Below are 13,761 nucleotides of genomic sequence, written 5' to 3'. Positions count from 1 at the left end.
GAGAGTTTAAATAACATGTGTGTCTAGAACCTGTTCGCTGGAGATTAGAAGTAAAGGTACACATTTCAAATAGGGCCTGAGCAAATCTGTGTTTCAGAAAATTTTCCCAGGTGATTATGAATATTCTCCTGATTGAAACACTGTTTACAATCTGTAGATAAAATGCACTTGGCATTTGCTTATTTACAAACAGAACTTTAAGAAATTACTTCTATATCATGAATAGTAAATATTCTAATTGTAAATATTCTCCTAATGGTCTAATTGCAAATATTCTCCTGTGTGGGAATGACTGCATAGAAATCTAGTTTCTGGAGTCAGAGATGCATATTATCTCACGTTACTGAAATGGAGCCGTGACTGGCAATGCATGTATCTATAATGGGATTGTCTTCTCCCAAAAAACTTACTAAAATAACTGTGCATCTCAAAACTGCTGGTGTCTTTGAGTCAAGGAAGTATTTCCTCATGAGTGTACCATGAATTTCTTTTTTGTGTATATTCAGGTTGTTTCTAGTTTTTCATATTCATGCTGGGATACTTGAATTTTTTTTTTTTCCTTTGGGATGATTTTCTAAAAGTTAAACTGCTTAGCCAAATATGTATAAATTTAAAGGCTTTTGAAAATACTATATTTCTTAAAGCTTTTTTGGGTAGTGGGCGAGTAGGTATATGCTGGTCTCACTTTTAATATTTTCTTCTTTTTTGCTTTGACTTTAGAATAAAGTAATGAATTTAGTTATTTTTTTCAGTCTCTAATGGGTTCTTTGGGAACCACTTTTATTTCATTGATACTTAGTCATGACAAGTTGTCAGGTATGGAAAACTAGCACATAATTCCTTGTAGTACATTTTTTACTGTTATAGAGACACTTGGTCATAATATAAAAATCTTTATTCTTAAAATTTTGTACTTTGCACAATTAATACCATTTTTAATAGTAAAGGCTGAGCAGTTTGTCACTAAGATCACGAACAAGGACTTATCCTCCCATTCCTTCTATTTAACATTTTATTGAAGATAAACATTTTATTGGAGAATAGAATAGTAAGGTAAGAAATGAAATCAGTCATTTAGACTGAAAGAAAGAACAAAAGCTATGTATCTATTCACAGATGGCATGATTCTTGTAAACAGGAAAACTTAAGGAATCTACACAGAGCTATTATAATTAGAAAATGAATTGGCAGGGTTGCAGAATACAAGATAAATATACAGAAATCGTGTATTTCTGTATACTAGGAATAACTATCTTAAAGTGAGATTAAAATAACAATTCAATTTATGATAGTATCAAAAAGAAAAAATACTTAGAAATAAACTTAGCTAAAGTGTGAAATTACTGAAAATTGCAAAGCATTTTTAAAAATAATCAATGAAGATCTGAACAAATGGAAAGTCATCTCATGTTCAAGACAGTATATTGTTATGATAGCATTTTCCAAAAGCATCTGTAGATTTAATAGAAGCCCCATCAAAAATTGCAGCTTTTTTTTTCCCCCCAGAAGTTGACAAGCTGATTCTAAAAGTTGATATGATAATACTGGGGACCCAGAGTAACCAGTATATCTTAGAAAAAATAGATCAAAGTTGAAGTACTCAAACTCCCCCATAATCATGCTGAATTAATCAAGACAGTGTGATAATGATACAAACATAGGTGTACAATCAATGGAATAGAATTGAGAGTCCAAAAGGAATCTTTTTATTTATGATAGATTGACTCTCAAAAAGGCTACCAACACAGTTTGATGGAGAAAGAATAGTCTTTTCAAGAAATGATGTTGGGATAACTGAATATCTACATGCAAAAGAACAAAATTGGACGCCTTCCTAACATTGAACACAAAAAATAAAATGGATCAAAGACATAAATGTAAGAGTTAAAATTATAAGATTCCTAGGAGAAAATAGAGAGGTAAAAATCTTTGTGACCCTCAATACCAAAAACTGAGTTTTGGTCAAAATTTAATTTTTTTTTTTTTGTATCAGAGGACACAATGAGGAAAGTAAAAAGATAAGCCCTAATGGGAGAAAATATAAGGTCACATTCGTAAATTACATATTTTTCAAGGCATCTGTATTCAGAATAAGTACACAACTCAGCAACTAAATGACAATAACTCTGTTAAAAAGTGGATGAAGGATCCGAATAAACATTTACTCAAAGAATAAATCAAAGTGGCTTGTAAGCACATGGAAAGATGCTCAACAGCACTGTGGTGAGGGAAGTAAAAATTAAAACCACCAGTGGATGGCTGCTGTCAGCAAGGCAGAGGAGCATGTGCCAGTGGTGAGGGGACCCACGTTTTTAGTTGGTGGGGTTTTAAAGTGGGCTAAACTCTTGGCAGAACAGTTCAGCAGTTCTTGCGAATAATGAAGTTACCATGTCACCAGAATAGGTGAGGCATAAGAGGTGACTGCTCCTAAGTATGGGGGTTTCTTTTGTGATGCTAAAAAATATTCTAAAATTAGATGATGTGGTGGTTGCATAATTCTGTGAAAGTACTAAAAAACAATGAATTGTGTACATTAGAAGGGTTGAGTTTTATGGCATGTTATATGACAGAAAGCTGTTACTTACAAGAAGGATGAATTATATGCTAAGAATGTAGGTGGGGGCTGGGATTGTAGCTCCGTGGTAGAGTGCTTGCCTAGCACATGTGAGGTCCTGGGTTCAATCCTCAGGACCACATAAAACTGAAATAAAGATATTGTGTCCACCTACAACTAAAATATAAATATTAAAAAAAAAAAAAAGAGTGTAGGTGGGTTAGATTCTGCCCATCAGTGGCTATGTTCAGGCCAGTAATGGGTTGCACAACGCATGGCCTCTTTTTCAGCATGTTTAAGAATGGCTTCAGGATCCTTTTCAAAACAGGGCTTCTAGTAAGTACTGGAAGTACACTGGAAGTCCAGTGAGACCTGTCACATTGTGGGAGATTGCTCATAGATGCTGGTGTCGAAGGGTCAAGCAGTCTTCAGTGGGAGACAGGTCTAGGGATCTGTCCATCTTCAGGTTGGGGACATACTTCTGTGAAAGGACCGTAAGTAATGGGGAGCTTCTCTTCCCTTGAGCATGCTTGTGAGGGGATCAGGCTCAGAGAGGGACACTGGCACAGCAGGCGTATGGGGAGCGCTGAGGAGTACCTGAGCCTGGCCAGGCTGGAGCAGTTAGGGGAGCACAGCCAAAGGTTAGAGGAATGAATCTCAGCACTACTGATGGGCAATGGTAGCAGCTTATGTGGAGGACTGGGCTGTCCCAGGACCAGGCATGCAGGGGCGACTGGATAGAGTGCACAGATACCAGAAGTAGCCTGGAGGGAGTTTCCAGAATAGAAGGGGTGGAGGGGTAAAAGGAAAGAAGCAGTGGACAGTGGCCGGGAAGCCAACCTTCTTCCAGGGTGGTTTGAGTCCATGGTGGGGAAAGGAAATTGAAGTGAATTGAGGGGAAGGGGATATGGAGAGGATTCTGTGGTGCAAAGTGTATACTAAGGAGGAGAAAGCTTGTGTTCTTAGGTATGGATGGTTTTAGGGCTGAAGCTACTTATGAAACCGAGATGGAGATTGGGGGAGAGAGAACATGTGCACCCTCTGACGTAAGTCATGTCACACAGAAAGCTTTTAATAGGATACTCAACAAAAAAAAATGCCATTTAGTGGCTATAGAAAACATTCTTCAATGGTCTGCTTAATGGTATAAAGAGGAAAAAAAAACGTTGAAATAAAGATCGCTGACTTTTTTTTAATATTTATTTTTTAGTTGTAGTTGGACACAATGTCTTTATTTTATGTATTTTTATGTGGTGCTGAGGATTGAACCCAGGGCCTTGCACATGCTAGGCGAGTGTTCTACTTCTGAGCCACAACCCCAGCACCCCTCCCCATTTTATATTTATTTTTCAGTTGTAGTCGGACACAATATCTTTATTTATTTTCATGCGGGATCACTGACCTTTCAATGGAAATTCATCCAGCGTTTTCTTTCTTTCTTTCTTTTTTTTTTGTACTGGGGATTAAATCAGGGGTGCTCAACAACTGAGCCACATTCCTGGACCTTTTTAAATTTTGTTTTGAGACAGGTCTTGCTAAGTTGCTTTTAGGGCCTTGCTAACTTGGTGAGGTTGACTTTAAACTTGTGATCCCCCACCTTAGCTTCCTGAGCACTGGGATTACAGGCCTGTGTCATCGTGCCCAGCCAGTGTTTTCTTATTTCTAGCATAGGTTGAAGCTAGGTCATCAGGAATATGCAGCCTGTTGATGAGGTTTCTTTAACTGGGGAGGTGGACTTATTGGGAGATACACAGGCAGTTTTTCAAAGAGGAGGTCATCATTAGGCTGGGTTGTGGTAATGTCAAAATTTTGTTTAGAGAACATCCAATTCGGGATGCAGATTTTCACTTGAAGATGGAAAAGCACTGTAACCGCACCTGTACTTCATTGCATTTGTTGGGAAGCTGATTAGTGTGGGTGTTATGGCTGGAACCTTCTCCTCCTCCTAAATACTCTGATCCTGCTGGAAAGATTCCAGTGAGGAAATTGCTCTAAGGTTTTCATGTCAGTCATTGTTAATGTGCTGTTTGAATGCCTGAGTGTTCTAAATGTAATTCATGGCTTTCCTGAAGATCGTTTCTTTGTTTCTCTTTAGGTTACTGAGTATTTTCTGTTATATGTGTTGGAATACATATAATACAAATTTAAACATCTTTTTGGGTACCATAAGGGCTATAACACTTTTATTGGGTGTTATATTCCCTTTGTAGTGCCTTTGTTGTTTCTTTTTGTCTTGTTTTCACTTATTTTACACTTCAGAGAATAATATAAATTGGAAAAGTAATAATAAATAGTACAAAATAATCCCATGCTTTTTTTTTTTTTGTTGTTGTTGTTAAAGTTCTATTTTCTAAAATACTTTATTTTATTTTGTTTTATAGGGATTTGTCTTGGCAGTTACTATCACACGGGAAGCAATTGATGAATTTCGGCGTTTTCAGCGAGATAAAGAAGTAAATTCACAACTATATAGCAAGCTTACAGTAAGAGGTTAGCAAGATATTTTTAATCCTATTTAGCATTCCCTAATGTAATCATCATTTTATACTTAAAACATGTCCTGATTCTGGTCTTGAAAATAGTGTTATGTGATATCTGATTTTTTTTTTTTTTTTTTTAATATCTAACTCATGCAGTTTCACGGTGTTTTGTCTTGTTTTATTTTGCAGTTCTGGGGATTGAACCCAGGCTCTTACACATGTTAAGTGAGTGCTTTATCACTGAGCTATATACCCAGCTCCTAGGGTAGATTTTTATTCTAAATGCTTGGATGTATGTATGTGTTTGTTTATATATTTATATATGTATAAATTTATATTTTTATGTATTCACATAATCACATGTTCACATCAACATATCCATATACATATATATTAAAATTATATAATGTGCTCTATTTCAGTTACTTAGATACATGTGAGACTCAACTCATTTATCTAAAATTACCTTTGTATTATGTTGTTGTTATTTATTTTTTTTTCCAGTACTGGAGATTAAACCCACTGGGGCTCTACCATTGAGCTACACCCCCAGCCCTTTTTATTTATTTTTATTTTTCGGTGTGTGGGTAGGCAAGGTCTTCCTAATATCCCAGGTTGGCCTTGAATTTGTGGTCCTTCTGCCTTAGCCTCCTGAGTTTTTGGGGTTATAGCAGACCTGTGCTAATGTACCCAGCTTTGTATTATATTTTAAACACAGTCATAAAGATCAGACATCTGTACCATGAAGTTAAACTATACTTCAGTACAAAAGCAATTGAGCATTGGAAATAAATATTACGATCCATTGTGGTAATGGGTGCATACATGTTGATTCTTTAACCTTCATTCGGGACATTAACCCGTTTTAACTTAAAGTTTTAAAGAGCCTGTTTATCTGATTTTTAGTCCGTAGTTGAAAAAGAAGCCATATATTGGGAAGAGAATGAGGGAATCTATTACAGAAAAGTGTTGTGACAGTAGAAGAGTAACCATGATGCATTGGCAATGAGACACTGAAACACAGAGAATTTATAATAACCCCAAAGTCTGTTGAAAAATGAAACTCATAGTGGATTTTGTAACATTTCTGTATATGTGGACATGTATAATGAATTGCTTACCTGAAATAGTCCCTTAAAAAATTATCAATTTTAAACAGCTCATTGGGCTGTGTTTTAAAATTCATTCAGTTAAGCTGGGTATGATGGTGCATGCCTGTAATCCCAGTGACTTTAGATTAGAGACCTTGAGGCAGAAGAATTACAAGTTTCAGACCAGCTTCATCAATATATCAAAGCCCAAGTAACTTGGTGAGATCTTGTCTCAAATTAAAAAATAAAAAGGACTGGGGATAAAGCTTGGTGGTAAAGTACCCCCCTGGATTTAGTTCCCCGTACCAAAAACAAACAAAACTAAAAGAACATAACCATCCACTTAAAATATATACTTCATTGATTTTTGGTATGTTCAGAGTGTTGTACAGATGTTTCTAAAACATTTGTAACATTTCAGAAAGACACCTGAATACATGAGCAATCATTCTTCATTCTCCTCCTTCCCTGCCCACCCCAGCCCCAGGACCACTATTCTACTTTCAGTGTCTGTGGTTTTTAACCTATTCTGGATATTTCATGTAAGTAGAATTATAAAGTATGTGATTTTTTTGTCACTGACTTCTTTCATTTTACATGTTTTTAGGATTTATCCAGAATGAATCAGTACATAATTTTTTTTTTCTTGACAGGTAACATTCCATTGTTATGATAAACCACTTTTTGCTTTTTTATTCATCAGTGGATAGACATTTGAGGTGTTCTACTTTGTGACTATTGTAAATAACACTAATATGAACATTTGTAGACAAACTTTTGTGTGAACATTATAAAATTTCTCTTGGATATGTTTCCAGGAGTGAAATTGCTAGATTAGATGATAACGATGTTTAGCATTTTGAAGATCTGCTGACCTATTTCTAGGTCGATTGTCCCATTTTACATTCCTACCAAATCTGCATGAAGGTTTCAGTTTTATGACATCTTCCTCAACACTTGTGTTACTGTTTTTCCATTTTTCTTTTGAAATTTTTTTTCTAGTTATAGATGGACATAATGCCTTTATTTTATTTATTTTTAAATAAATAATAAATGCTGAGGATGAACCCTGTACCTCACACATGAAATAGGTAAGCATTCCTCCACTAAACTACATTCATAGCCCCTGCTGTTTACCTTTCTTATTGTAGCCATTACTTTTTTGATTGGAGTGGGTGTGAAGGTAATATCTTGTGGGGTTATTGATCTGCATTTCCCTAATGACTAATGATGTCATATACTTTATTGGCTACTTGTGTATCTTTGGTTCAGATCCTTCACCCACTTTTTAAAAATTTTTTTCCACATGGTACTGGGAATTGAACCTGCAGTGTTCTACCTCAGTCCACATCTCCAGCCTTTTTTATTTTTTATTTTGAGACAGAGTCTTGCTAAGTTGCCCAGGTTGGCCTTGAACTTGGGATTCTCCTGCCTCTGCCTTCTGAATAGCTGGGATTACAGTGGTGTGCCACCATACCTGACTTTCTTCACCCAATTTTTAACTGACTATCTTTTGGTTGCTGAGTTGTAAGAATTCTTTGGATTTTCTGAATTAAGTCCCTTGTTTTATGATTTACGATTTCAGATTTTCTCTCCCATTCTCTGGGCTGTATTTTTACTTTATGATAATATCCTCTGATACATAAATGTTTTTAAAATTTTCATGAAGTGCAGTTCATCTCTTTTTTCCATTGTTGCTTATGTTTCTGGAGTTGTATCAAAGAAACAATTGGTCAACCCAACTTCACAATAACTTGTCTTCTTTATGATTTTAATCAATCTTACATTTAGGTCGTTTGTTCATATTCAAATAGTAGTTTTTGTATGCTCTGAGACAGGGGTCCACTTTTTTTTACATGAGTATCAAGTTATTCAGTATAATTTGTTGAAAAGACTTGTTATTTCTCCATTGACTTGAAAAATTATTAAAAAGCTTTAATGCTTGTGATGGTGGCATGGTGGAGAAAATACTAGTTCTAGAAAAGAAGAAAAACTTTATAGCTTTAGTTTTTGGAAAAAAGAACCCCAAATGGCCTGGTAAATTAGGTATAATTTGCAGGGTATGTTTGATAACATAATATAGGTCTTAGCTTATTTAAAAATTGTTTTAACCATGGCATTTGGACTTAGCAGAGTTTATTTCTGATATATTAATTGTATAGTTGAGAACTAAGTGGAGTGTCAGTGAGAAGGGCATAGTAGGTAGTACCATTTGCTTGTCCTTCCACAGAACTATTGAATATCAAGCAGAAACCATTAAAACCGTTTTGGTTAGACCTCTGGAAAATACTCAGGTTTATGGCAGCCATGCAATTGCTGAATCCAGGAAAAGGTAACTTAAAAACTGGCATATAGTGTTTTTTCCTTTTTCCTGCAGTTAGTTGCCCTGGACCCAGACCCTCTCCAGTAAGTCTTGAAGGTGACAGTCTACATTTGTTTGCAGAACAGATTTATTTAATAAGAATGATGTATGTCCATCTAGCCAGTCTGTGAATGACTTGAGGCACTGACCCAAGATTTTGTTTAATCCACTTGGAACTCAGTACAGAAAAGGAGAAAACCAGCAGGCATTTCTCAAGTGTTTGGTAGCTTAATGACCAGGCTAATCCTGACACTAGAATGTCAAATGCCAGGCAGAAAAAAACTTGGGAGAGAATGTCTTTGAGAAATTTGGTTATTCAAAAGCACCTGTGCAGGCTGGGGAATTTTTGAGAGTCACATGCAGGTTGAGAACTGGAGGAATGTCAGAAAAGACCTGAGAAGTTCTTTGGTCTTTGGTGGATCTCTGGGTTCAGTATAAGTAGAAGTAAAGGCTACTGCAAAGTTGTAAATGGCCTTAGCCCTTTGCTAGTTCCTGAAGGTGACCTGGAGTGTAGCACCAATCTGCAAACACCGAGAGGTTTTATTTTGTTTCTTCCCTCTCCCCTTCCTCATATTCAAAGAAATGTCTGTCAGAACAAATGCCTGGCTGAATACAAGCTAACGGAAGGGAGACTTAAGAGATTATACTTGACAGAGAATATGCTCCTTACAAAACTTGAAAAACTTAGAAAAACCACTAAACAGCTATAGCGTATAGAAAGCTACAAAACTAACACAGAAGTGGGAGAAAATATCTAAACATCTTATTTCCAGAATTATAGATTGTCCAGTTTTCCACAGAAATTTATGAAGTATGTAAAGGAACATTCACAGAAGAAATTAATAGAGAAAATCTTTGAGGAAGTCGTGAAATTGGACAAGGAATTTAAGTCAGCTGTCTTCAAGTGTGCCCAAGGAACTAAAAGGAGCAATGGGGAAATGCTGAACAGAATAATACATCGAGGGAATGATGTATGGACAAGTAGAGAATATCAGTGAAGGTATAGAAAATTATATAAAGGATGCAAATGAATTCTGGAGCTGACAAGTATAATAAATGGCAAGAAAAACTCACTGAGGGTTTCAGTAGATTTGAGGAAGCTGAAGAATCAAAGACCTTGAATCTGAGTTAGTAGAAATGATTTGTTTTGAAGAACAGAACCAATGAAGAAAAAGGAGCATTCTTCAGAGACCCATGGAATAATGTGAAGTGTGCACCCGTTGTGTCAATGGAAGGAGAGGACAGAGGGAAAGGGAGAGAACAAGGAAGGAAGAGTGGCCAGGCACTTCCTCAGTTTAACCAAAGATATTAATCTGTCTATTCAGGATGTTCAGAGAGCCCCTAGAAGGCTAAACACAAAGAGATCCACTTCCAGATACATACACTATTGAAACTTGAAAACCAAGAGGATATCTTGAAAGGAGCAAGATAGAAAAGATCAATTACTGTGGTAACCTGGAACATCACAGAGACCTTGTAGGTCCGAAGGGAACAGGGTGCCATGTTTTAAAAATGATGAAGAAAAAATATTGTCAATCAAGAATCTGGTAAAAACACCATTTAAAAACTGATGGAGAAATTTAGACATTCTCAGATAAACAAAAACTGATAAATTTTTGGATATCTGATATTACCAAAAAAGTGAAAAGATGAACAACTTATAGAATTGGAGAAAATATTTATAAATCATGTGTGTGATTAAGGCCCAGTATCCAGAATATGTTAAGAACTCTTACAGTTCCACAACAAAAAGGTAACCTATGTAAAAAATGTGCAAAATATCTAAATATGCATTTCTTCAAAGAAGGTACAGAAATGGCCAATTAGTACATGAAAACAATGCTGAGTTAATGTTATCAGTTCATAGGAAAAGGTACATCAGAACCACAGCAGGATACTACCACCCACCTGTCTTGAAAAAATTGTAAAATAACAGGGGCTGGAGAGCATCTTCTTTTTCCTGTGTTGCCCTGGACCCAGGCCCTCGCCAGTAAGTTTTTTTTTTTTTTTTTTTTTTTAAGAGAGAGAGAGAGAGAGAGAATTTTAATATTTATTTTTTTTAGTTTTTGGCAGACACAACATCTTTGTTTGTATGTGGTGTTGAGGATCGAACCCGGGCCGCACGCATGCCAGGCGAGTGCGCTACCTCTTGATCCACATCCCTAGCCCCCTCGCCAGTAAGTCTTGAAGGTGACAGTCTACATTTGTTTGCAGAACAGATCTATTTATTTATTTTAGAAGATTTTTTTTTTAGAGAGAGAGAGAGAGAGAGAATTTTTTAATGTTTATTTTTTAGTATGCGGCGGACACAACATCTTTGTTTGTATGTGGTGCTGAGGATCGAACCCGGGCCGCACGCATGCCAGGCGAGCGCGCTACCGCTTGAGCCACATCTCCAGTCCCAGAGCAGATTTATTTAACAAGAATGATGTATGTCCATCTAGCCAGTCTGTGGATGACTTGAGGCACTACAGAATTGCTTGTGGGTGTGTTTTCAGCAGCAGTGGAGAACATTTCTTGGTAATTCTGAAGCACATTTCTTGTAGAAAATTGGGAAAACGTTCTCTGCTGTTTTTTTTTTTTTTGAACTTTTTATTTTAAACATGCTAATAACCTGAAGATGCTTTGTTTGGAAGAATAAAATATTTTAAGTAGAATATTGATCATCCTGGAATGATTTTGAGTTGTCTCTGTTTTATTTCCTGATAAACTATTTATATAGGAATTATCTATATCTGTTGCTGTTACTTCGCTTCTTTTCTCCTTGTTTGTGACTGTTTTTATTATTTATCACCATCTCCTTTGATGCGATGCCAGATGCAGAATTGAGGAAGGGGAAATGGAGTAGACAATAGTCAGCAGGTCTTGGGAATTTCCGATGAGAAGGTCTCTAACTGTGTGCCCATTGGCATTTGGACTTGTGGAATCAGTGCTGTGTGCTTTTCCCTTTGCTAGGTCTAGGTGTATCAATTGTATCTTGACTGTAAGTGTCCAGTGGGCTAGAACTGATTCCTTTCTATGTGTATTTACTAAGGAGCTATATTGAGCTGAGAACCATGATAGTCTCATAAGGTTAAAACATGAATTAGTCCTCAACTTTGCTTTTTAAAGAGTTGATGCAGTCTCCTGTGCAGATAGGATCAATTTAGAGGGTGGTTGTTTGTTTTTATTTCATTTAGCCATAAAAAGTCTCAGCCGTACTAAGTTACTTCCTACAACTTGTGATGATTGTTTTTCAGTATGTCTTAGCTGTTTCTTTGGATAGTTCTGTCATTTCTTTTGACTCAGTTTAAAGTACTCAAACATAAGTGTGATAAGTCTTTGACCTTATTTAATTGCTTCGTGAGTGTGTGTGCACATGTGACTGTGAGAAGAGGATCTTCACTTGCTTACATGCTTCTTGTGTTCCAGTCTGCTTGTCAAAAGGAATGTTGTAGTACAGAAAGAGCCATCTTTATTTCTGTTTTAGTGTCTTTGATTCGTTTATGTCAACATCTTGTAATTGTACAAGTTGAATTAAAATCTTGGCTTTTTTACTTTCATATAAATTTTACACATTTCAATAAAAATTTGTTGTCTTTCAGTGAAGTTCACACTATTTACGAGTGATAATTACTCCTTAGAAATGCAAGCCAAGAGGTTTTTGAGTCCCTGACTAGTGCCTTTTGTGGAATGCTCAAGGAGTATGTACATTTCTAAGGGAAGTCAGAAAATGTAGGGGATTTTATGGTTTGCCACACTTTCTGCTTGTCAGACGGGCTTCTCTGTTGCCATCCTAAGGTACTCCAGTCTTAGCTGAGTTGGCTTATAAGGAATTGCTTGGGGACCAATGTGCTTGAAGTAATCAGAGTTGATTGCTGTGGTCCCCTGCTCAGATGCACACTGATGATCTTGCTTATTTTATTTCTCTACATCATCTCTTTGTTTGTCCACTTCTGTGACAGTTAAGACAAAATGGAAAAATGGATATTTAAAAACCACTTATACATGTTTTACGTAATCCAGCAGCACTCTGTTATCTGCCATTGTGCTTTGGTTTCAGTTCAGTGGTCCAAAAATATAATAGAAAATTCCAGAAATATAGAACTTACAAGTTTTAAATTACTTGCTGTTCTGAGTAACATAGTGAAGCCTGGCACTGTTCTGCTCTGTCCCTTCCTGATGTGAATGATGCTTTTATCCAGTATATCTGTACTGTGTATGCTCCTGGCCTAGTACCTGTCTCAGGTATCAGACTGTTGTGATTTTGCAGTGCTTAGGTTCAGGTAACCCTCATATTAATTAACCATGGTCCCCGAGAACAAGAGCAGTGATGCTGCATTTTGGACATGCCAAAGAGAAGCCATGAGAAGTTTCCTTTAAGTGAAAAAGCATAGATTTTCTACTAAGGAGGAAGAATATATGTATGCCAAGATTGTGAGGATCTATGGTAAGAATGAATCTTCTCTGAAATTGTAAAGAAGGAAAAAGAAATTTGTTAGTGCTGCTGTCTCAGCTCAGACTGCAAGTTATGGCCCTAGTGTGTCATCCTTGCTTAGTTAAAGTGGACAAGGCCTTTAGTTTTAGGCTTTGGTGCTCCCCATAGTTTCTGGCATCCTGTTGTCTGGGAACATAGCCCCTATGGATGAGGGGCCAGCTGTGTAGTCAGAGTGCTGCTTCTATAAGTCTGGTTGGTTTTTCACGTCATGCCTTTCCTTGTAGTATACTCAAGTCATCCTTATTGTCTGTGTTTTGAGTGGTGAGCAGCATTTGACAAGGACCCATCCCTTATCTCATTCAGGAGCATTCAGTCTACATTATGGTATTTATGCCAAGTGCTTTATGTTTATTATCTCATTTTTGATTCTCTGTGGCTGGACCAAGGTAGATATGCATACCCTGGAGTGGACATGACATGGCTACTTAGGTTTAGATGTGTTTGTATGCTCATGGATGTATAGTTAGGTACTTAAATGGATATGCAAACTCAAGTTACTACTGTTTTATTCTCAAGTCACCCTTAGAGGTCTGTATGAATTCATGTCTTCATGAAACGAACTTAAAAATTTTTAAGTTAAAAAAATGATCTCTTGGACATTAGGGCCTAGAGTATGTGAACTATAACTTCAAAAATGCTGATTTGCTAATATTATGAATCTTATAAGAGATAAGAATTTAAATTAGGGTGTAGACAAGTTTATCTTAAGCCACAATATTTCTTTAGGAAACTAGAAATTCTAGAACTATAACGAGTTCAATTTTGATCTCCAGTGCTTTTCATAGAATATAGGGTAG

The 13,761-nt window shown here is 36.5% G+C and overlaps 1 protein-coding gene across 5 annotated transcripts in view; it reads left to right on the top strand.

Moving 5' to 3' along the window:
• The window catches only part of Atp9b (ATPase phospholipid transporting 9B (putative)), a 256,120-nt gene that overhangs the window by 32,975 nt on the left and 209,384 nt on the right, over positions 1-13,761 (top strand). For all 5 annotated transcript variants that reach the window (XM_071602592.1, XM_071602594.1, XM_071602593.1 and 2 more), the window contains exon 5: positions 4,936-5,044. In XM_071602592.1, coding sequence (XP_071458693.1) covers positions 4,936-5,044 — 109 coding nt within the window. The remainder of the gene's footprint in view (positions 1-4,935; positions 5,045-13,761) is intronic.

This window comes from Marmota flaviventris, chromosome 16 (assembly GCF_047511675.1).
Source record: "Marmota flaviventris isolate mMarFla1 chromosome 16, mMarFla1.hap1, whole genome shotgun sequence".
In the NCBI taxonomy this organism is placed as follows: Eukaryota; Metazoa; Chordata; class Mammalia; order Rodentia; family Sciuridae; genus Marmota; species Marmota flaviventris.
Note: the sequence above shows the minus strand (reverse complement) of the source record. Positions and strands in the feature narration are given on the sequence as shown.